Below are 21,636 nucleotides of genomic sequence, written 5' to 3'. Positions count from 1 at the left end.
TTGATTTTGAGTTATTGCAGGGATGAAAATAAGGGGAAATTAGGAAAATGTTATATGCATACAGAATGCACTTCTTACAGCAATTGTTTAAAGCAATGTGAACAAAAGTCGCTTCTGGGGCCCCTTTGGGATTAGGAGCCCTGAAGCTTAAGCTTCATTAGTTTCATAGTATTCATGTTTATTAAAGTTTTTTTCTGTGTGTGTTACAAAACAAACAGATAAACAGGGAAAGGTACATCTATTGCCTCAATTTATAGCCTTTGTGAGTCATGGCCCGGGTGAGAGCCAAAATGGGATAGGACCAAACTGCTTCTCTCTCTTTCTGACCTCTAGTGGGGGGAGAACAGGCTGCTCTTCACATAGGTCTCTGAACAGATTGCTTGCAGATGACATTTGAAATGAGGTTAATTTGCCCTAAGGGGACAAATATATACTGAAGAATTGGGGACCAAGACCCAGTGGGGTGGCTGAAATGTTGGGACTGGGGAGGGATATATCCGTCTATTTTGGGTTTCTCTGTTTCTGATTTTTTCAAACTTAATTTAGCTCTCCACATTTCTGCAATGATTTGACATAAAAAAGAACTTGTTAAATTAGTCAGAATTCGTCCCAATATATTTCCACCTTTGCAAGCAATTATCCTCAATGATGCCTTGCATTATGTTTCCCGCCCCCCCACCGGATGCTTTCTTACTTTCCTCTGTTATAAGCAATTTGGTAGACATTGGTTGAAATTTCAGAAAACTCTTGACTGAAGGATTCCCTTTGGCATGATGTTTTGAAGGTGAAAATCAGGTTGTTTTCTTGTTCAAATGCAAACAGAGCTGAATTGTTTAAATTGCTATGAAGCTCAGAGTGACCGTGGGCCAGTGGAACACTCTCAGCCTAAACTACCCGGCAGAGAAAGATAAAAGGGGAGGGTAGAGAACCGTGTTTGTCTCCTTGCATGGGGATGAGAAGGGAGAAATAGAAGCATAATTTAAAACAAACACATGCAGAGGGAGGTAGGAAGTAATTGCATTTCCCCCAGACAATTCCGTTTTTCTACCCTTCATCTAATTCATAGAATCTGCTTGCAATCTTGTATCCCCAAATGTTTTTTACAGTCTATTCTTACAATTATGGGATATATATATATATTTTAAAATGAAGACTGTGGCCCCATCTGCACTATACTTTTAAAGCAGTATTATACCACTTTAAACAATCACGTTATCGCCCAAAGAATTATGGGAGTTGTAGTTGGTAAAAGGTGCTGAGAGTTGTTAGGAAGACCCCCCCCCCCCCATTCCACTCATGGAGCTACAATTCTTAGAGTAGGTTAACAATCAGACCCTCTTCCCATGGATCACTGGGAATTGTAGCTCGGGGGGGGGGGGGATAGGGGCCTGAATACCCTTAACATACTACAGCTCCCAGAATTCTGGGGGGGGGGGGGGGAGCCATGACTATTTAAAGTGGTACAATACTGCTTTAAATTCATATTGCAGATGGGACCTGAAATGCGCTGAATTTCCCCATGTTGGCAGGTTTTAAGGTAGTGATTCAGAAAATAGTGGGCTGTGTGTATGTTTCACTCTTCTTTCTTTATGGGGCGTTACAGAAATGGGCCTTCATTAAGAGTTTCAGCTTCCAGCAAATGCAGTTTCTGTTTTGATTATCCCTTGCATTCATATTTCACACGCAAACGTCATGAGCTGTTTCTGGTATTTCATTTTACCTTTCGCTCTCTCTGTGCATGAAGTTGGTTTCTTTTCTGCCGTCTCATGTCGCTTGGGGTTGCCACTCCCTGCCCTCAACATCTGTAATGCCTTTAACAGTTGCAAAGGTCATACCATAAAATAAGACCCTTTCCCACAAATCTCCCCCCCCCCCCCCGCTGCTCTTGAAAACACAGATGCCCTGCTGGAGAGTGAGCTGAGAACCCCAGTGCGTATTACCAGGAGTGGGGCAGCTTGTCAATGTCATTTTCTCATCTTTCCACAACCTTCGCTTCAGCTCACATCAGTTTGGTTTTTTCTTTTCAAAGGCTACATGAAAATCCATCAACATCGTAGTGCATTCCCAAAAATATACATATGTCTATGAGATTTTGCCTAATATGGCACATTTTCGCAAAGCACTTCCCTAAAATATCATTCATTCCGGGGTGTGTGTGGGTGTGTTGATATGTTGATTGTTCACCTAAAATTAGCATGTGCATTTCTGTAAACGTTACTTGGCCAAAGAACTGCACTGTGGCTTTGGAGATGTGTGAATTTTGAAGGATGGCTGTGTTTTGAATCATGTAATGTTTCAGAAAGTGCAGATTAAGAGAGTAGATGGAATGCAATTTCTCCCCATCCATCAGAGTGGGGAAACCTTTTTCCCAGTTCAAGGGCCGCCCTCCCTTCTTTGCAGATATCAGGGGGCCACAAGCCACTGGTGAGCAGTTCCAGAGGCAAAAGTGGCCGAGACAATGTGAATTTGGTCTTTGCGAGCCAGTGTGGTGTAGTGGTTAAGAGCGATAGACTTGTAATCTGGGGAGCCGGGTTCGAGTCTCCGCTCCTCCACATGCAGCTGCTGGGTGACCTTGGGCCAGTCACACTTCTCTGAAGTCTCTCAGCCTCACTCACCTCACAGTGTTTGTTGTGGGGGAGGAAGGGAAAGGAGAATGTTAGCCGCTTTGAGACTCCTTCGGGTAGTGATAAAGCGGGATATCAAATCCAAACTCTTCTTCTTTGCAGAGTAGACTACCATTTGCAGCCCCCCCCCACCTCTGTCTTCCATCCAGAGAGGACTTCTATGTAAATCCCACTCTTTGTGCATCTGATGAAAGAGGCTGCAGATGCTTGCTCAATAAACCAGTAGACTCGGGAAACATAATGTCTCTAAGCGCTTCTATTTTCGCAACAGATTTAAGAGGGGGCTGTTTTATTGGGATTCCTGGGCTCTAACCAATGTTGTGTCTAATAGTGCACAGGCAAATATTAAAATTGTGCAGCAGAGGAATGCACTGCACCAGCTGCTTTAGCAAAAACTCATTGCCCAGTCCACAGTGCAAATGAATTTTCAGGCTGCTTATGCATTCATTTGGACAACTTTCCACTGAAATGTTTCCAAACATTTCAAATGACTGGAGCTTGATGGGGTGCATGCAACCGCCTCTCTCTCCTGCACAACTTGAGAATTCTATTGGGCGGGTGCAGGAAAGGGAAAACCTTGTTGCTGGACTACAACTCCTATCATCCCTGGGCTAGGCTGATGGGAGTTGGAGTCCAGCTACACCTGGAAAGACAAATGCTCCCTGTCTCTGAATGAAACTGCACCCACTCTTCTTGGACTCTTGGAGCAAAGTGGAAATGATAAAACAGCCATTTGGAGGCACTGCACGTTTAAGTAAAATTGCAGAGGGCCTTCTCGGCAGTGGCACCCTCCCTGTGGAACACCCTCACACCAGATGTGAAGGAAGTAAAGAACTACACAACTTTTAGAAGACATCTGAAGGCAGCACTGTACTGGGAAGTTTGTAATGTTTGACGTTTCGTTATGTTTTTATATGTGTCGGAAGCTGCCCAGAGTGGCTAGGGCAACTCAGTCAGATGAGCGGGGTATACATAATAAATTTATGATTATTGTATGGAGCACCACTGAGAAAGCCTGCAATTGCCATATTCATTCCCTCCAAACCTCCTTGCTCCAACTCTCCACAGGCCTCAAAGTCAATGCAAAGGCTCGTGGGATTGCTAGGTGCTGTTTTTGCACTCTTTTTTGCCCCTTTTCATGCCATTACTGGGTTTGCAGTGGTGCACATGTGCCATGAACACATGTAAATGCAGTGTTAAGGTGAATGCCCAGCCTTGCCAGCCTCAGGCCCTGGCCCTGGTGGCAACTGCAGTCACATGAGAAAATAAAAGCAGGTGTTCATGTTAAAACGGTCAGGGAAGTTTAGAAAAGGTGCCTCTTCCTGAGCAGCTTAGCACCTTCTCATTAAGAGGGTGGCTGGTGGAGAGTGTGGTTAGGTATGGAACTTGCTTCTTCACACCTCTGTGTTCAAAAGGTGCAAATAAAAGAAAAACCACACAGATGGAGAAACAGAGGCAGGCTGTCCTTGCGGCTCGAGGAGCTGACCGCCTGCTTCCTTCCCCCCAGCAGACAGGGTGGAAAGATGAGCCCTTCAAAATAGTACAGAGAGAACCACAAAAGAGGCGATGCAAAGCTTGGTTGAAAAAGAGTTAGAAGAGGAGACCCTATAAGGAAAGGTCTAAACCGATGGTTCCTAAAGGGGGCAGTGGGATTACCAAGGGGGTGCTAACAGGCAAGGGGGTGGCAAGGAGGCACTGGAGGTCTAAATGACTTCTCGTGAAAAGCTGGTATCACTGGATCAATTAAACAAGATGGTTTTAGCTGGCTTTTGAAAAAACATTGTAATTCATTGTTACTGTTTGGTTATTGTCTTCCTTAATGAGTCGTGCAAACCGTCATTTTGAAGAAATGCTTTTTGGCAGGTACGGTAGGGGGCACCTGCAATGAGTTTATGGAACCAAGGGGTCAGTGGCCCACAAAAGTTTGGGAACTACCGATCTATACGGTGCTTGCAGTGCATTCTGCTTTGCATGCAGAAGGTCCCAGGTTCAATCCCCGCCATCTCCGGGTAGGGCTGGGAGAGACTCCCTGTCTGAAACCCTGGAGAGCTGCTGCCAGTCAGTGCAGGCAGTACCAAGTCAGATGGACCAATGGTCTGTCTCAGTATAAGGCAGCTTCCTATGCTCCCCCAGGCTAGCTTCTGAAACTTGGAAAGGATTTTAAAGCCAACTTAGCCCAATGTAAAACTCAAAGGAGAACGACCCAAAGTTTATGTTCTCAACAGTGTTGTATGAGATGGTACAACAAACCACAATATGATCACAGAATAACAGAATTGGAAAAACAAAAGGGAAGTGAAATCTGGAGACAGACAAAATATATTCAAAATTCCATCTAAATATAAAGAAGCTTTGGTGTGAACTATGCATTGATTCAAAGCAATCTCTTCTACTTCATGACCTGCCCCAGACAACCTGAGAATTAAATTCTCATGTTGGTGTTTATGTTATAAAGAAGGATAATAGTCACCAGCTGTGCTGTTATCTAGAGCAGAAATCACCAGCCTCAGCCTTGAGAAGCCCAACATAGAGAGTATTCATGTTCTTTCATGCCTATCTCCTATGTTTTATGCCACGTGGAGTGTCTTTTTCATTCTTATCTTCTACATTCCAGTTTAGTCCAACAGAAAACACAAGTAACTCGGAACAGGGAGTATGCCAAATAAAAAGACAACCATAGATATCAGTGGAGAAAATAATGAGACTTGATACTGACTCGCAGGACTTCAAATAAAACAAAACGAAAAGGGTCACAAAGGCTTTCTTGGATTTCAGCAGGGATACACAAGATATCAGAAGTCATATGAGGAAATCTGCTTTCACAGGAGGGAACCTGCTCCTGAGATGACTGTGGCTTCCTGAAACCAAACTTTGGTTCAGACCTTGAGGGCGCTTGCTCCTTGTCTGCAGCACCCCAGAACCCAAAAGATAGGTCTAAGGTGAAGAAGGACTTCTTGTTGTCTGGCCTCCCCCTCTCCCCTTCAGCTTCGCTGGATAACCCCATGTTACAGCATTATGAGAGGGAGAAAAACTTCTCTCCATCTACTCCCTCCACACTGTGCATCACTGTGGATTGGGAAGATTTACATTTCAGTTTGAGCGGAATTAAATTCTCCCCCAGCCCACGTCTCAAAACAGAGAACCTAATAGATGGGCAGCCCAGTTCCACATTTGACATGAATTCAGGCCCCAGTGTCAGCATGCAAATGTCTTGGGAAACTATTGGGAGTGGAGGGCTTCGTGGAGCTGATGCTTGTCCTGGGCCAAGTGGCTGCTGCATGTGAATCTATATTTCCCACTATGCTCCAGAACAGTGGAAGCATCAGGCATTGTGAGGGCATTGTCCGAAATCTTAAATAATGGCCTGATACCATCCATTGCTCTAGCCAGGAATAGCCATAGGCAGGAGAAGGGAGCTCTGGGGAAGAAGGAGAGCCCACTGAGGACTCATTCAAACCTGGAAACAGCCTCACAGGGGTTCTGCCTTCATCTCTCCCCCCGCACCCTTATGCTCAAAAGGGGTTACTGGGATGTTGCTTTTACTTTAATTATATATTTTGTGGTCTTGTATTTTGATTTTGTTCTGTGAGCTGCCCTGAGACCTCTGGGTATAGAGCGGTATATAAATTCAACCAATCAATCAATCAATCAATGGCCATATCCCTCCTCTCTAAAGAAAAAAAGTCCAACAAATTTTGACTTCCAATCATCGCAGAGGTGCTCAAGCCCCCTGATCTTTTCTGTACAGTGGTACCTCTGGATTCGAACGGGATCTGTTCCAGAGCCCCGTTCGCATCCTGAAGCGAACGTAATACGTGACTGTGCGTGTGCATTTCGCCACTTCCATGCATGCGCGTGGAATATCATTTTGAGCGTCTGCGCATGCGCGAGTGGCAAAACCTGGAAGTAACACGTTCCGTTACTTCTGGGTCGCCGCGGAGCACAACCTGAAAATGCTCAACCTGAAGCGTATTCATTCCGAGGTATGACTGTACATCCTTCTCCAATGCTCCAAACACCTTCACCCAGATACATGCCCCAAAGTCAAACATAAGAATAAATAAAATTTATTGGGCTCTTGAACCACTGGACTTCATTTGCTGTTCCACCTCTCCACTTCTGGGCCCAGAAGACGAGCTGCGGCTAATCCTGTGGCAGCCCCTGGATGTGGGCACTTCCTCAGTGTGAGGAGGAACTCCGCATACCTCCATCGCAAATGACGCCGGCTATCCTAGGGTGGCGCTCCTCTCCAGGTGGCCCTTCCCAGAACTGATGGAGGTAAAGTCTATGCTACTGCTGAGGCACACGGCCCAGAGAGAAGACTACAAGTGGGTTGGCCCTTTTCCTCTCCTCCGCTCGACCCTGAGCTCACACTCGACCTTGAGCTCACACGGCCGCCAGGCCTTCGCTGACAGGCATGTTGATGTGCGCCGTCAGCAGTGGTTCAGGCTCCCCCTCGTGCAACACAAACACCTGCAACACGAAGGAGATGAGAGGAGGGAGGGCCTGTGGTCGGCATGCCAACACAGCGGCCATCTTGGACTGCAAGTCAGCATACAAACTGGGAACAAGGCACAGGGAAGGCAGGCTTTTTCTTTTGACAGGCAAGCCTCCCAAGACTGAAACAACTGGGAAATTAATGGCATGGGAAGTCAAGGGGCAGGCCTGTCAGGAGTGGGGTGGGGAATCAAAGCAGGAACACTAACCTTAATAATATCCGAGGTCCCTTGTTCGCTCAGACACTCCACAAAGGTGGCCAGAGGGTAATTCAATCCTGGAACCAACATGGGAGTCTGCAGGGAGGCAAGAAAAATGCCGGAAATTCTTATGGCAAGCAGCGTGTTGGGGAAGAGGGCTAAGAGCCCAAGGAGGGAGGCGTGTGGCAAGGGGCAAATCTGTAACTCCAGCTGAGCCTGAGTTAGGGTTTTTGGCCAAAGTTGTTGAGCTATTTTTGCAAAATCTCAATAAAAAAAGTTTTTGAGCTATTTGTAAGGAAATCCATCATAATAATAATAATAAATTTATTATTTCTACCCCACCCATTTGGCTGGCTTTCAACAGCCGCTCTGGGTGGCTTCCAGCAGAATATTAAAATACAATGATTCATCAAATATTAAAAGCTTCCCTAAACAGGGATAACCTACACTTCTGACATGGGTTGCTATATGTCTGGATTTTCAAGGACATCTTAGTGTTTCCCGCCCGGACACTGCTTCCGACTGCCTAATCCCAGCTATGTCCCGGAAATTCCAGGCGCATGACAACTCTACTCTGAGAAGGCCGCTGGACTGGTTATACAGGGGGCCTGTGCAAAACATTTAGGAGAGGGAGTCAGGGGAGATCTGACTTAGGAGAAGGATTGAATTACCTTAAAGAAAGGATGCTCTATGGAGTAGAGTTTTTCATCATACAGGAAGCTGATGAGAAGGTTGGCGACTGCACGGGTATCTGACATGTTCTGGAGGTTAAGGGTCAACTTGAAGGTAGGGCCCATGCCCTGGACCTGCAGAAGGGAGAGAAGTGCATTATGGGAATGAGTGTATGAGGATTGGGGGGGGGAGTGTCTCAGCAATGTCTCAACATTTCATCAAGAGGGGACTCTGGGTAATATCCAACCCAAAGGTTGCCTCCGGACTTTCACTATTTTGCAGGGGAAAGCACATGGGAACTTTAGGTTTGCACAGCCCTAGCACAACAAATCCACTTTAAAAAAAAGAACTGGACATTTTACGGTTTGGAAAGTGATAGGGAAATACAAAATATGGGATGAACAAATGATTAATGGGAAGAGGTATAAACATTCCTGCAAGTAAATCAGAATGAATGCTCATTAATGACCAGATATAATCAAACATCCTCCTAAGGTCTGTGCAAGAAAATAAGGATGAATTCTCAATAAACAGGTAATCTAGAGGGACCCAAAATCAGATGAGGCCCACTGACGCCAATGAACTTGAGCTACTCCAGTTTATTGAGTTCAGTGAGTCTACTGTGAGCATGACTTAGTTGGATACAACAGCTCAAGCAAAGCCCATCCCTTCTCAAGAATTCCTAATTTACTCCATTTATTTATTTATTTATTTTTAACTATTTTATTTTCATTTTTAACAAAATTCTTATACATTTAAATCATTTTCAATTTTTACACATTTGAGATTACTTGAATCCCTGGACTTCCCCCCCTCCCCTAGTTTCCCATTTCTAATTATTCTTTCTATTGCATCTAATCACATTTTCCCAATCCATTTTATCTCTTTTTTAGAACTTTAATTTTGTTTCATTATGAGTGTCATAACAATCCTGCTAGCGTTTTTAAATATTTACAGTGGTCTTTAAGATGCTCTATAATCCCTGCCCCCCATTCTTTACTGAATTTTTCCTCATCTTGGGTGTCTGATCTTCACTGTCATCTTCGCCATTTCGGCACAGTCCATCATCTTGGTTATCCACGCTTCCCTGGCTGGGACCAATTTACTCCTTTTTAAAAAAGCAGCCCACCTTTTTTCTTGCACCATCCTCTGATTTAACGCACTATTTCCTTTCCTCCCCTCACCCCATCCTGGGGTCGCCCCTCAGCTGTCTTCTCTTTTCCAGGGATTGGCGCCATTTTTTAGGAAGCCCGCCTCGATTCAGACCAATCCTGTATTCATTTCCCCCTCCCCCTTCCTCCTCACCATAGCGTTCATCTTCAGCTGCTCCTGCGCCGACTCAGACACAGGCGTCATGTTGCACTGAAGCGCTTGGGCGTAGGCTCGGGCCGCCATGAGTCGGATGCGGCTCAGGTCCGTCTGAAACACCCGGTGCATGGCTGGGTGAGGGCGGGGGGATGGGAAGGAAGCAAAGTGAAACAGGGAGGAGGGAGGAGAGAAATGAGACCTTCCCTTGTGCCATCATCAAAACACCCTCTGCCTGCAGAAATTAGGGGGTCTGTTGTGCTAGAGCACTTAGGCCCTAGAATCAATTCTGAGCATCTCTTTCCTGGCTGAGATCACCCACAAACCACGCTCCACATAAAGGTCTTCCTGCACCAGTTTGTATAAGGTAAAGGTAAAGGGACCCCTGACCATTAGGTCCAGTCGTGACCGACTCTGGGGTTGCGGTGCTCATCTCGCTCTATAGGCCGAGGGAGCCGGCGTTTGTCTGCAGACAGTTTCCGGGTCATGTGGCAGCCAGCATGACTAAGCCGCTTCTGGCGAACCAGAGCAGCACACGGAAACACCATTTACCTTCCCGCCGGAGCAGTACCTATTTATATACTTGCACTTTGATGTGCTTTCGAACTGCTAGGTTGGCAGGAGCTGGGACCGAGCAACGGGAGCTCACCCCGTCGCGGGGATTCAAACCGCCGACCTTCTGATTAGCAAGTCCTAGGCTCTGTGGTTTAACCCACAGCGCCACCCACGTCCCACCAGTTTGTATTCATAGCCACAAAATATGAACAGGGACTTTTGTGTTTAGCAGAATTCTCGGGGGTTCTTATGCTGCAACTGTGGAAAAATATGATCAAACACAGTTATGGTATTGAGATGTACAGGACTTGATGAATTGTTTGAACGAAATACTTTGTTCCAATACACGAGATTGAACTCCAGGCCAAGACCAGCCAGCCCCTATGGAAGGAAGAAGCCTCAGCCAAAGAACATAAAAAAGAAGATAAAGATGAAGATTGGCAAAATAAATTATTAAACTATGCAGGACAAATCATTACAAAAAAGGGCAATTGTTTAAAGCATATTTTTAAAGCTTTGTGTACAGATTTTTACATTAGTATAAGTTTTAAAAGTCACCTGTAATAAGATGAAGAAGGTTTTAACATTGGATTGTTAAGTACCGTATTTTTTGCTCTATAAGACTCACTTTTTCCCTCCTAAAAAGTAAGGGGAAATGTGTGTGCGTCTTATGGAGTGAATGCAGGCTGCGCAGCTATCCCAGAAGCCAGAACAGCAAGAGGGATCGTTGCTTTCGCTGCACAGTGATCCCTCTTGCTGTTCTGGCTTCTGGGATTCAGAATATTTTTTTCTTGTTTTCCTCCTCCAAAAACTAGGTGTGTCTTATGGTCTGGTGCGTCTTATAGAGCGAAAAATACGGTATATAAGGTTTTATGGATGTGCATAAACAAGTACATTGTAATGGAACCAAGAGGGGGAGTGGAGGGAAGTCGATCAAAATTCATGGTTTAATTTGGTTATGATTTTTTTCTGGGTTTTTTTTAATTGTTATTTTTGGAAAATCAATAAATTATTATATAAAAAAGGTAAAAAAAAAACCAACTAGCCATTTTTAAGGTTTATTCAAAGAGAGATTCCTAAAGCCTCTACATGTGTAAAGAGGAAATGTTTCCTGATCCAGAGACCATAGAGGAAGGAGCTAGGAGTTTGCATCTGGCTGGGATGTTGTGTGCCTGTAAGAGAGGCTGCCATGCTCCGAGACGCACTGCTCATGCGACTCACCCACGCCACTCTCCCGCTCCCGTAGCGTCTGGTCCACATACAGCTTTGTCTTCTTGGGCACGTTGAGCTTGATGCTCTGGGCGACGGGGGCTCCGACAACCGCATCCCGCTTGTCAAATGTGGCAGTGCGTTTTAGGATCTTGATGATCAGGCCCCCGCCTAGGAGAAGAGCAGAAACTCATGTATGCGACTACAGCGGCAAGAATGCTACTCGCCCAAAAATGGAAAGAAGAAGAAGAAGTCCCAGCAAAGGAAGAATGGATACAAAAACTTATGGAATATGCAGAAATCGCTAAACTTACTGGAAGGATAAGAAATCAAGATAACAAACTTTTTATAAAATAATGGAAATGGTTTATTGAATATTTACAGATAAATTGTAAGCAGATAAAAACATTGGCAGGATTCTTGTAATAACCTGCAGTTTCATAAGAGTATATATTTAAAGAAGATGAATAAATGAACAAATTAAGCTAATTTGGATATGTAGAAGATATTAAAAATAAAGTTAAGGAACTGCAGAAAGTGGGGGAAGGAAGTCAAGTTTTGAAATGTCAAAATGATTGTATAATCAGTGAAATGTATAAATCTGAAAACTATAAATATTTTTTTAAAAAAAGAGAAGGGGGAGAAACGACAGGTGGGCAAGGAGTCAAGTAGGGCAGGGAAGTGCCTTCCCTTGATAGGCTCTCCACCCCTGTTCGATACAACCCGCTCCAGCAAGTTTAGACCAACATGACTTTCTCCCAAGAAAGCCTGGGAGATGAGCATCTTCAGCAAAATTCTCAGCTGCAACTCGTTCTACACAGCTTGGGCTCCATATCAGGAGGGACAACCGCATGCTGCAACCAGACTGTAGCTCTGTAGATTTCGAAGCCTCTATGCTCAGGTGCAGCTTACCCATGAATGCTACCTGCTGGCTGTCCCCTGGAGAAGGGCGGAAGATCGGGCTCAGTGCTCTGACTTCACAAGGCACAACATCTGCTCTTACCTTTGGTGGTCATGACAAGCGTGTTATCTTCCCTCCCATAGCGGCCGAAGCAGATGCTGCTGACAACGTCCTGGCAGCAGAAACAGAGAAAAAGAGATGAAGGTGGGTTGCTGCTTTTCGCAGGGAGAAGGAAGACAGGTGGGCTTGTCTTTGGTGTGGCCATATAGCTTTCCTTTCTTTGATTTGGTCTTTGCCAGTAGTGCAGCACCTGCTTTTCATGCTGAAGGTCTGAGATTCAATCCCCAATGGCCTCTCCAGCTAGGAGGAAGGCTGGGAATATCCTCTGCCTGAAACCCTGGAGAGCAGCGACCAATCAGTGGTAGCCAATACTGAGCTAGATGGACCAATGGTGTGACTTGGCCTTTGTCAGGTTCCCACATCCCTATGGGAGCTCTTTGTCTTCTCATGGCTCTCTCACTGCATCTCCACCCTCCCAGCCCAGGGCACCTCATCTCCTCCCAGGTTGCCTCCCTGCCAGCTATCCTTCACCTCCTGTGGGTCCTCCCTCTGCCAAGAACAGTCTCCCTCTCCCTGTGGGCTCAGTTCAGGAGCTGAGAAGGGCCAGGAATGGCCCACAGCAGGTCCGGAACAGGTAGGCTGAGTGAGGATACAGCCTGTGAACTGTTACTGAAGAAGGGAACTGTAGGGGAGGCCATCTGCAGCAGGAAGGGTGCCTCTCTGGACCAAGGGAGTTTCTGCTTTGCATGCAGGTTGAATCCTCAACATCCCCAGTTTGAAAAGGGATCCTGGGCAAGAAGGACCAGTGGTGTGACCAAGTCATAGGCAAGTTCCAATGCCTTACCAGACCCACATTCAACAGGAGCCATGTTTTCCAGGAACTTACTCAAGGAGTCTTGGTTCTCTAGTTCTCCTGTTTCAATCCCACAGATGACAAAGACACATCCCGTTAGAGTGAGGGATGAGACAGAGCAGCCTGGGCTCAGAGAAACAAACATACAGTCTCACACACAAACACCTCCCCCACCCACGCTGCGACCAGCTCCTGTGCCAAACCACCAGAATGCCCTCATTCAGCCCTGAATGTGGGCACCCCCTGTTCCTGCCTCTCACCTGCGTTTGGATGATGTTCACAAGGTTCTTGTCCTGGTATATGTGCACCTCCATATTGGCCAAGGCGACCAGCACAGCATGGAAGCTCTGGAACTTCTCATCTATGAGACTCAGAGTGGTGGGGGTGGCTGGCAACGGGACCACCCAGAGCTTCTTCCCCTGCCACGAGAAAAAGACATTCAGGAACCCGACAGAACAGCTTCTCCGACCTGGCCCCCAATGGATTTCCTTGCTAATTAAGGCCCCCCACCCCCCACTAGGATTACCCTTCTTTTAACAAGATCCTCCTTTAAAACAGAATTGGGCACAGCAATAGCACCACCTGGGGACCACATGCATACACTTACACAACACAATGCCCTTCAATGTACCTTGGCTCCATTCACTTAACTCTAATGCACCTTGAGTTCCAGAAGTGAGCCAAGGTTCAAGTTAAGAGCAGTTGACAGTTTGAGGTGAGGCAGATTGCCAACGCTGTGGCCAGTAATTAAAGCTGCCCTCCACCCCATGACCCCACAACCTTCTGAGTAAAGCTTTGAAGGGTTTCGTCGGAGCAGGCCACCACAATGTTCTTTTGGACCCAGGACAAGCCCACGGCTTGAGAACTCAGCTCGATGCAGTATTTATGTCGCTTGGAGTTCCTGCGTGGGAGAGAAAGACAGCAGTGGCAGGTCAAGTCCAGGCCTGGCCTCCTTGTGGTCAGCAAAGCAGGCAACTCCAGTGCCAAGATGGGTGATGCACAAGATATGGGGCTTTCCCTTGCCATATTCTTAAGAGCTTGCTCTGAAACATGTCAGCCTCCCTCTTCAACCCATCAGGCCCTCTCTGCCCTCCCAAAACACCCCCAGCAGCTCCTCCTCTGCCCACCTGCGGAGGATGTAGATGCACCCATTACGGCAGGCCACTATGAGCCGATATTCCACATCGTACTGTCCTGTGACGTCCAGAAAGGCTGGCACGCTTGGTACCTTTGTCTGCCATTAAAAAAGAAAAGCAGTGCTGAAGCCGGATACTGCCCCACTCCCTGGCATGTTGCCTCGCAGGGGACAGACGCGAGAGGGACCTATTTTAAATAGTCACATCACCAGGATGGGATTGGCAGGCGGGTGGTCACCCCTGGGCAGTTTTGAGGGTTTCCTAGTTGAAACAGACACCCCCATTCGTTACCAATATCCCTGCCACTGAAACTCAGCCTCCTGAGAATTCACAGACATGGGCCACAGCATTCAAACCTACAAAATCTAGAAACCTGCTCTTTGTTGTCGTTTTTAAACCGGAAGCCATGCAATCAGTGGAGGTTGGCGCTGATAGGGCACAAGGCAACAGTAACTGGAGCCAGACAAGTGCAGCCACACTTCTAAGTAAGGAAACAGTGAAGTGGAGGTTGGCAAAAGCCAGACTAAGGTTGGTGGCGCAGTGTCCCAATCGCCTTCATGGTCTAGCTCCCACTACAGGGAATGGTGAATCCAACAGCTTATTGTTTTATTCATTCATTGCATTTGTATCCCACACTTCCTCCCAGGGAGGAAATTTGTAAAAATATTCCTTTTGCATCCTCATAACATCCCTCGGTGGTAGGTTAAGGCTGAAATATGATGGCTGCCCAAGATCGCCCAGTTAACTTCAAATCTGAAAGCAGATCTCCTCAGTCCCGACTCCAATACTCGATTCCCCCAACATTGTCTTGAATTCTGCAACTGGTTGTTGCGATTGTGAGGAACACCAGAGCAAGCGGCTTCCGCTTAGCCTCAAAGGGCATAAGGCAGAGAACAAAATGGCCCTCTCTTCCCCCTCTTGAAATAAGCATGCTATTGAGCTTCAGAGCACTCTTCTCCAGGGCCTCACCTGCACCAGCATACTGAAGGGCTCAGGATCCAAGATGATGATGTCGCTGTTCTCCGTCCCAAGCACCAGGCAGCTGATAGAGCCCTCGTCTGCCAGGCTCTTCTTCAGGGTAGTCATGCAGGTAATCAGTGACTGAAAGATAAGGAGGGGCAAAGGGGCAACTTTATGCATCAAGAGAGGTGAACCCCAAGGGACTAGGATATGTTTCCCAGCCATGGGCAACTGGTTCTGTAAGTGCACTTCAAATCTGGGACATTTGGGGGCATGGGAACCTTGTGCCTAACCCTTTTGCTACTTGATTGCCCCAAGTTGTGATTTTAAAAGATGTGTCACCTAAGCAAGGCCATTCTTGGCTTCAGGGAAGAGTTGGCAGTATTTGCCTGGGATCAACCAAACAGCATCCCAACCCTCTTCCTCTTCTGGGATGTTCAGGGCAGGAGTGGATATGGAACATCAGAGTACACACCTGGCGCTTGAGCGGCTGCATTTTATACTGGTTCACAAAGGACTCCATCTCAGGAGGGTCAAGGGCCAGGAACCTGCAGAGCAGATGGGGAAGGTGATGAAAGGAGCCCAGGGTCCCAGCCCACACAGAGGGGGGGGGAGGGAGAGGGAGCGGGAGAGAGACGGCCTTCAACAGAGGATGAAAAAAGGAGACCATTTCTCACAATCAAAGCTGTGTTCCCATCAGCCTGAAGCAGAGAACTTGGCCTGGAGTGGGCATTACAGGAACATCCAAAACGGCCTTATACTGAGTCAGAGCACTAGCCAATCTAACTCAGTACTGACTACACTGACTGGCAGCAGTTCTCCAGGATTTCTGGCAGGAGCTTTTCCCTGCCCTGCCTGGAGAGTCCCAGCCCTGCCCACACCAAAGAACTCACCTCAAGGACTGCACTGACAAGGGCGGCTCCGTATTTTCTCTGTCTGCGTTTTCCCTGTTGAGACACATCCGGCAAGTCAGGAGGGAGAGCCTTGGGCTTCTGTGGCTCATGCCAGTGTGGCACAGTGAACAGTCCTGAACCACAGAGCCCTAGGCAAGCTTGTTCGCCCTGAGCCTCTGCTTCTCTAGTCAATTCAATGGGAGCTTTCATAGCCCAGACATGTGGGGGTGACCAAAAAGCGGATTATAAAGCATATTTTTTTGCAGGCCAATGTAAGAAATAACCCCCCCTCCGCCTGGCATGCTCTCCATTCCCACCTGCCCCTAGTTGACCCCCAAGCCTTGTTTCCTTATCCTCCTGATGTTTAGAGATGGCTCAGAAGACTTGGTCTCGCCCTGCCCAGCTTCAGAGCTCCTTACCGGATCATCTCCAGTGTCTCCTTCATTGACAGAAGGTCAACCTTGTCCTACCAAGAGAGAAGGAGGACAGTCAACGGCTGCTCCCTACAAGAGAGGCAGACTTAAGAAACTGGAAGGACTGCTGGTGATGAATCAGAAACCAAGAGGGATTTGCACTCCGATTAAGCAACTGCATTTATATCCCACTTTTCACCCAAGCAGCTCAGGGTGGCAGACGTGGTTCTCCCCCTTCACATCTGATCCTCACAACAACCTTGTGAAGTAGGTCAGACTGAGAGACGACGACTGGCCCAAGCCGTGAGCTTCACAGCTGAGTGTGATTTGAATCCTGGTCTCCCAGGCCCTAGTTCAACACTCTAACCCAGGAATGGGAAGCTGTTTCCAGTCCCAAGGGCCACATTCCATCCCAAGTAACTTTCTAGGGCCCAGTGGTGGGCAGAGCCAGCAGCAAAAGTGGATGGAGCCATGGATACAAATTTCATATTTTCATGCAGTTTCAACACAACCCTTTTTTGCCCTCCATACAGGCAAGCAAGATGCATCATAGAACATATTCCAGCCTTGCAAAAGCACCCAAGAAGGGTGAAAAAGCAGGTCTAGTAAGGGGTATGGTCTGGGGGTGGAGGCCACGGCCTTGAGAGAGACCCGAGAGCCAGGCAGAGAGGGCTGAAAGTTCACCACTTCAGTTCCAACCACACTGGCCCTCAGGCAGGAAGGATGGGAGGGAAGGTACCTAAAGACCCATGACCAAAGGGGTTCTGGCTAGCAGACAGCTTCCCCAAGCCCTCCCTCCTCCTTCTCACCTCCTTTGCCTGCTCCCAGACATCCTTCTCTGTGGAGTTGACTTCCAAGGGGGGCAGAGCGTAGCGGAAGTAGGGGCGCATGTTCTTGTACACGTAGATGTAGGGACCGGCAGCCACCCCCACAGCAGGAACACACAGTTCATGACGCTCCATCAGGAAGGCAGCCACACTTGTGGGCAAGTCCAACAGGACATTCTCGCTCAGGAGGTCCATGCCGTGGTACACCTTCAGCTTCATCTCATGTCCTGTAGGGCCCAAGTCGCCCACCACCAGCTGGGAAAGGGGGAAAGCAAAACAACAACTAGGAGCCTCCTTGAATGATACCCAAGGATGTGTGTCCCTTTGGAGGCTCTGAAACCTAAATCGATAAACCTAAAAGCAAGCAGGCAAAAGGAACAAAGAGGAGACTAGGAACGTGCACTCAAAATCTACACAAGAAAAATAGTATTCATGCAACAAAATCCTATTAGGCCAGATGGAGAGGTAGAGAAAGAAGGGAAGAGGCACCCAAAAGGCAGCAGATTTGCAGGTGTGATGAATATGGGCAGTACAAGAGAAGGGTTTGTGGATGTGACAGCGACAGTTCCCTTACCTTACAGTCTCCATCACCATGCAGGTCAGCCAGGGCTGGAAAAGACAGCAGAAACTGTATCAGCCCCATTAAAAAGACCCACACATAAACAGGGGAGAGGGCAAAGGAGCCCCCCCCCCAAAGCTACTATTTTTATAAGGATACCAGGCAACATCCCCTGTCGAAAGTAAAGTCACCTGCAATTGACTTCACCCCAGAGGCACACCCCTCCATTGTCCCCCAAGATAGACAGATGCAAACAACAGAATTGTTAAGAAAATATAGGTTAATGCAAGCCTCCTGCAGATGCAGGTGAGTCAACAGGGAGGCACACAGCTTTAGCAGAAACTCGGATGCTGGAATGGAAGGAGCTTCTCTGGAGCTGTTCGAATAGGGAAAATTAACTACATGCTTTCATGAGATCAACAGAAGTGAGTGACTTCCCTTGTTGGAGAACCCCTACTATTGTCCTGAGGCTTTCCATGTGTTTCTTTACCTTTAAATCAAAGCAAACAAAGTAGATACCAGAGAATTTAAGTACTGTATTGTAGTACCTGTTCCATAATCCGAATACTGGTTTGGAAGAAATAACCCACTCAGAATCTTGAAATAATAGACTTCTCCAAAAACCCCAAAATGCCTTGAATTGACACTGTGGGAGAATAACATACCTCCCCCAACCCTTGAAAGCTTTAAAATCAGCCAAGTGTCCACAGAAGAATCTCCACCATCCAGGAGAAGTAAAAGCAGGTGAGGAAAGGATGCAATATGGTTGGCGCTACACTTTCCTCAACCACACAGTGGTGTAGCACCCTCTGGTGGAACGAAGGGTGACTTGGTGAGCCCAACATTACCATAAGGGGATGGCGCACCTTCTGGTGGGCATGAGGATCAACACTGCTGACCTCGGTTATCCACAATGCCATCGCTTCTTGATGTTGGAATGAGGGGTGCTTCACTAGCCTCGACTGCCCAGAAGATGGGCTTCAGTCATACAGCCATAGAACCATAGAACCGTAGAGTTGGAAGGGATCCTGAGGGTCATCAAGTCCAACCCCCATTGATCAATGTGGATGATCAACTTTGTTTGCATTAACTTCTACTAGGGCTTCTCAGGCCACTCCCTCAATTTTTCTTCTTAGAGATCCAAATGGTGACACTGGTCAGCACTGGTCAGCCATTGCCTCCCTGTCCAGCCATTCTATGGGTAGAAACTGGATGCCTCCCTTCCATTGGACAAAAAAAGAAAGACGCAGCTCTGAACATGTGCAGACAGCATTTCCTATACTACTAAGCCACATCTGATCCCCACATGTCTGCTATTGGAGGCAACAAATTCCAGGACAGAGGATGCAGCCTTATAAAAAGAGTGGTTCTCAGACTGAGTCACTCCTTATTCCCACAATGGTCCAGAGCAATGTTACATTATGGAGCATTCTGGCAGATCTATATGACAGCTCCCAGTCATCTGGTACTGATTCAGAGCTCTGCTGTCAGGTAAACCCACCAAAGACCACTCAAGTCTGCTGGGACCTATCCTTGCCTTCCTTCCTTAACAACTTCCACCAAAGCAAGCTGTCACAAAGTAGGCATTGCTCGTACTGCAGTGCGGAAAACAAAATATGCTTTTACCTACTAACAAACTGGAACGTGTCCAGAGGAGGGCAACCAAAATAGTCAAAGGCCTGGAAACGATGCCTTATGAGGAACGGCTAAGGGAGCTGGGCATGTTTAGCCTGGAGAAGAGGAGGTTAAGGGGTGATATGATAGCCATGTTCAAATATATAAAAGGATGTCACATAGAGGAGGGAGAAAGGTTGTTTTCTGCTGCTCCAGAGAAGCGGACACTACAAGAAAGAAGATTCCACCTAAACATTAGGAAGAACTTCCTGACAGTAAGAGCTGTTCGACAGTGGAATTTGCTGCCAAGGAGTGTGGTGGAGTCTCCGTCTTTGGAGGTCTTTAAGCAGAGGCTTGACAACCATATGTCAGGAGTGCTCTGATGGTGTTTCCTGCTTGGCAGGGGGTTGGACTCGATGGCCCTTGTGGTCTCTTCCAACTCTATGATTCTATGATTCTATACTGCAAACCCAGGGAGAACCAGCAGATAGTCAAAACTATGCCCGTCTCAACCACATTACATTATGATTGCCATATTCACCCATCAAAACAGGAAAGAGACAATGCTTATTAAGGAGAGAGAAAACGAACTCAGACTTACTGACGCAAGAGGAAAAGGTGTAGAGGCTGGCCACTGGGTCGTAGTGGGCATCCAGCCATTTGGAATTGGCTTGAATGCTGCAATGGATGAAGGAAAGGTTGAAAAAATGTGCAAAATGAAATATATTGCAGACAGTTTCAGCCCAGAGAGCCAATTCTCTAGGAGTCTCTGTTCACACCTGACCTAAATCCCTCCGAACCATGAAGCTTCCACAGAGTGGTGACAGACACTCAGAAGTCTTGATTTTCTGCCACAAAAATCAGTGTGTTCTGAAAGAACCCAGGAGTCCTGACTCTGTTTCTTTGTCTTTCTCTCATATACACAATTCCAAGTTGCATCCCTCTTACAGCTCATCGTGATTCTCTCTCATGCAGCTGGGCAAAGAACTCCTCAAAGTCTTTGAGTCTGCAATTCTGTGCACAAATACCTGGGAACAAGCTCCATTGAGCTCAATGGGACTGACTTCTGAGTCGACATGCCCAGGATTGGTGCTGTTTATTTGTATCCTCTATTTCATCCAAGGAGCTGACGGTGTCATACACAGTTCTAAATATATTAAGGATGAGGATGTTCTTGTGAACTAGATGGGTTTATTCTCATTCAAAAATCTATTCTGTCCAGCAAACATTTCTCTCCCAGGAGTCAAACAGATACTGATGGGGCAAAGCTCCCACCTGTGCAAAAAAAAGCAATTTGCCCACAATTTTTACCCCCCTTCTTCCCCCCAATATTGTCACTACCCACAGCCAGAAAAATACAAACCAGTTCCTTAGGCAAAACGAATGCGGCAAAAGACTCACTTCCATATTATCTACATGCCCTCATCACCCGCTATACTGGAGTTTTGAGCAGTTCATCTATGCCTGGTTGACACCTTTTTTATTTAGATGAAGAGGTTGCTCTGTGCGTTTGACAGATGCACTTGGGGGCAGAAACGGAGCAGACAAATAAGTTCTGCACGGAAATGGGCTGATGTTGGGAACCTGCAGCACCTGTTGGATTTCTGCCTGCCTCCGTGGTGCAGCTGCGACAGGGCTCCTCCTCGGGGGTGAGATAGAGGGGGAGGAACTGGTCACAGTGCAGACACGCGTCACCAACCGGGGGGGGGGGATGGAAACCAAAACAAACGCATGCGCACCCACTTAGGGAACCCAGGAGTCCGACCTGCAGGCACCAGCCTCCTCCCCCCTCCTCCCTCGCCAGCGCAGGCAAGAATCCTGAAAGCGGGGAGGGGACGGGGGGGGGGCAAGAGAAAAAGAGGAAGGGGGGAGCAGCTGCCCTCCAAAACGCGACCTCTCCGGGCTTTACCCGTCGCCAGCGGCTCCCGAGGACGACGAAGGCAGCGCCGAGGCCGCCATGGATAAGCCAGGGGATCCGTCGCCATGGAAACCCCGCGGGAGCCAATGGGTGCGCCGAGAAAAGGAGTCCCGCCCCTCCCAGCAGAAGTCCGCGCGCTCATAGACTTGCGGAGAGTTGAAGACTAACACGCAAGCACACACCCAAGCAGCTTCCGGGCTGACTTGGCCGGTCCACAGAGCAATTTGAAAAGGATTTGCGACAAAAACTAAGGGCTGGGCCAGACACACGACGAGTGCTACGTTGCCTCAAACGCACAGAAGGGGCTCCGAGGGGCCATCTAGTCCAACCCCCTGCAGTGCAGGAATCTCAACTAGCTCATCCATGGCTGGTGGCCATCCAGCCTCTGCTTAAAAACCTCCAGTGAAGGAGAGTCCACCACATTTAGGAGGAGTCCATTC

General features: G+C 47.5%; 1 protein-coding gene across 5 annotated transcripts; it reads right to left on the bottom strand.

Moving 5' to 3' along the window:
- Positions 1–6,675: 6,675 nt before the first annotated feature.
- BBS1 (Bardet-Biedl syndrome 1) lies at positions 6,676–21,313 on the bottom strand. 5 transcript variants are annotated; one of them, XM_028709864.2, is made up of 17 exons: positions 21,188–21,313; positions 19,880–19,956; positions 17,680–17,714; positions 17,088–17,360; positions 16,285–16,331; positions 15,866–15,919; positions 15,448–15,520; positions 14,982–15,113; positions 14,004–14,110; positions 13,657–13,777; positions 13,137–13,295; positions 12,066–12,135; positions 11,075–11,233; positions 9,299–9,432; positions 7,993–8,127; positions 7,331–7,417; positions 6,676–7,097 (listed from the first exon to the last, which is right to left on the bottom strand). In XM_028709864.2, the coding sequence occupies exons 1-17, from the start codon at positions 21,235–21,237 to the stop codon at positions 7,011–7,013; spliced, it is 1,800 nt and encodes a 599-aa protein (XP_028565697.2). In that variant the 5' UTR covers positions 21,238–21,313; the 3' UTR covers positions 6,676–7,010. The 5 variants fall into 5 exon arrangements, with proteins under 5 accessions (XP_028565697.2, XP_028565698.2, XP_028565700.2 ...); XM_028709865.2 differs by having other exon boundaries at positions 21,173–21,268; XM_028709867.2 differs by lacking the exon at positions 21,188–21,313 and adding an exon at positions 20,872–21,002.
- Between the last annotated feature and the right edge of the window lie 323 nt (positions 21,314–21,636).

Source organism: Podarcis muralis, chromosome 16, assembly GCF_964188315.1.
Source record: "Podarcis muralis chromosome 16, rPodMur119.hap1.1, whole genome shotgun sequence".
Classification (NCBI taxonomy): domain Eukaryota; kingdom Metazoa; phylum Chordata; class Lepidosauria; order Squamata; family Lacertidae; genus Podarcis; species Podarcis muralis.
The sequence above is the reverse complement of the archived record's forward strand: the minus strand, read 5'-3'. Positions and strand labels throughout refer to the sequence as shown.

Excerpts from the sequence above, each read along its gene's own strand:
- BBS1 (XM_028709864.2), bottom strand. The coding sequence starts at position 21,237 with ATGGCGGCCTCGGCGCTGCCTTCGTCGTCCTCGGGAGCCGCTGGCGAC. Across the intron at positions 8,128-9,298 it reads AGCTGAAGATGAACGCTATG|GTCCAGGGCATGGGCCCTAC; the intron begins GTGAGGAGGAAG and ends TCCCTTCTGCAG. Across the intron at positions 7,098-7,330 it reads GGACCTCGGATATTATTAAG|GTGTTTGTGTTGCACGAGGG; the intron begins GTTAGTGTTCCT and ends TTCGTGTTGCAG.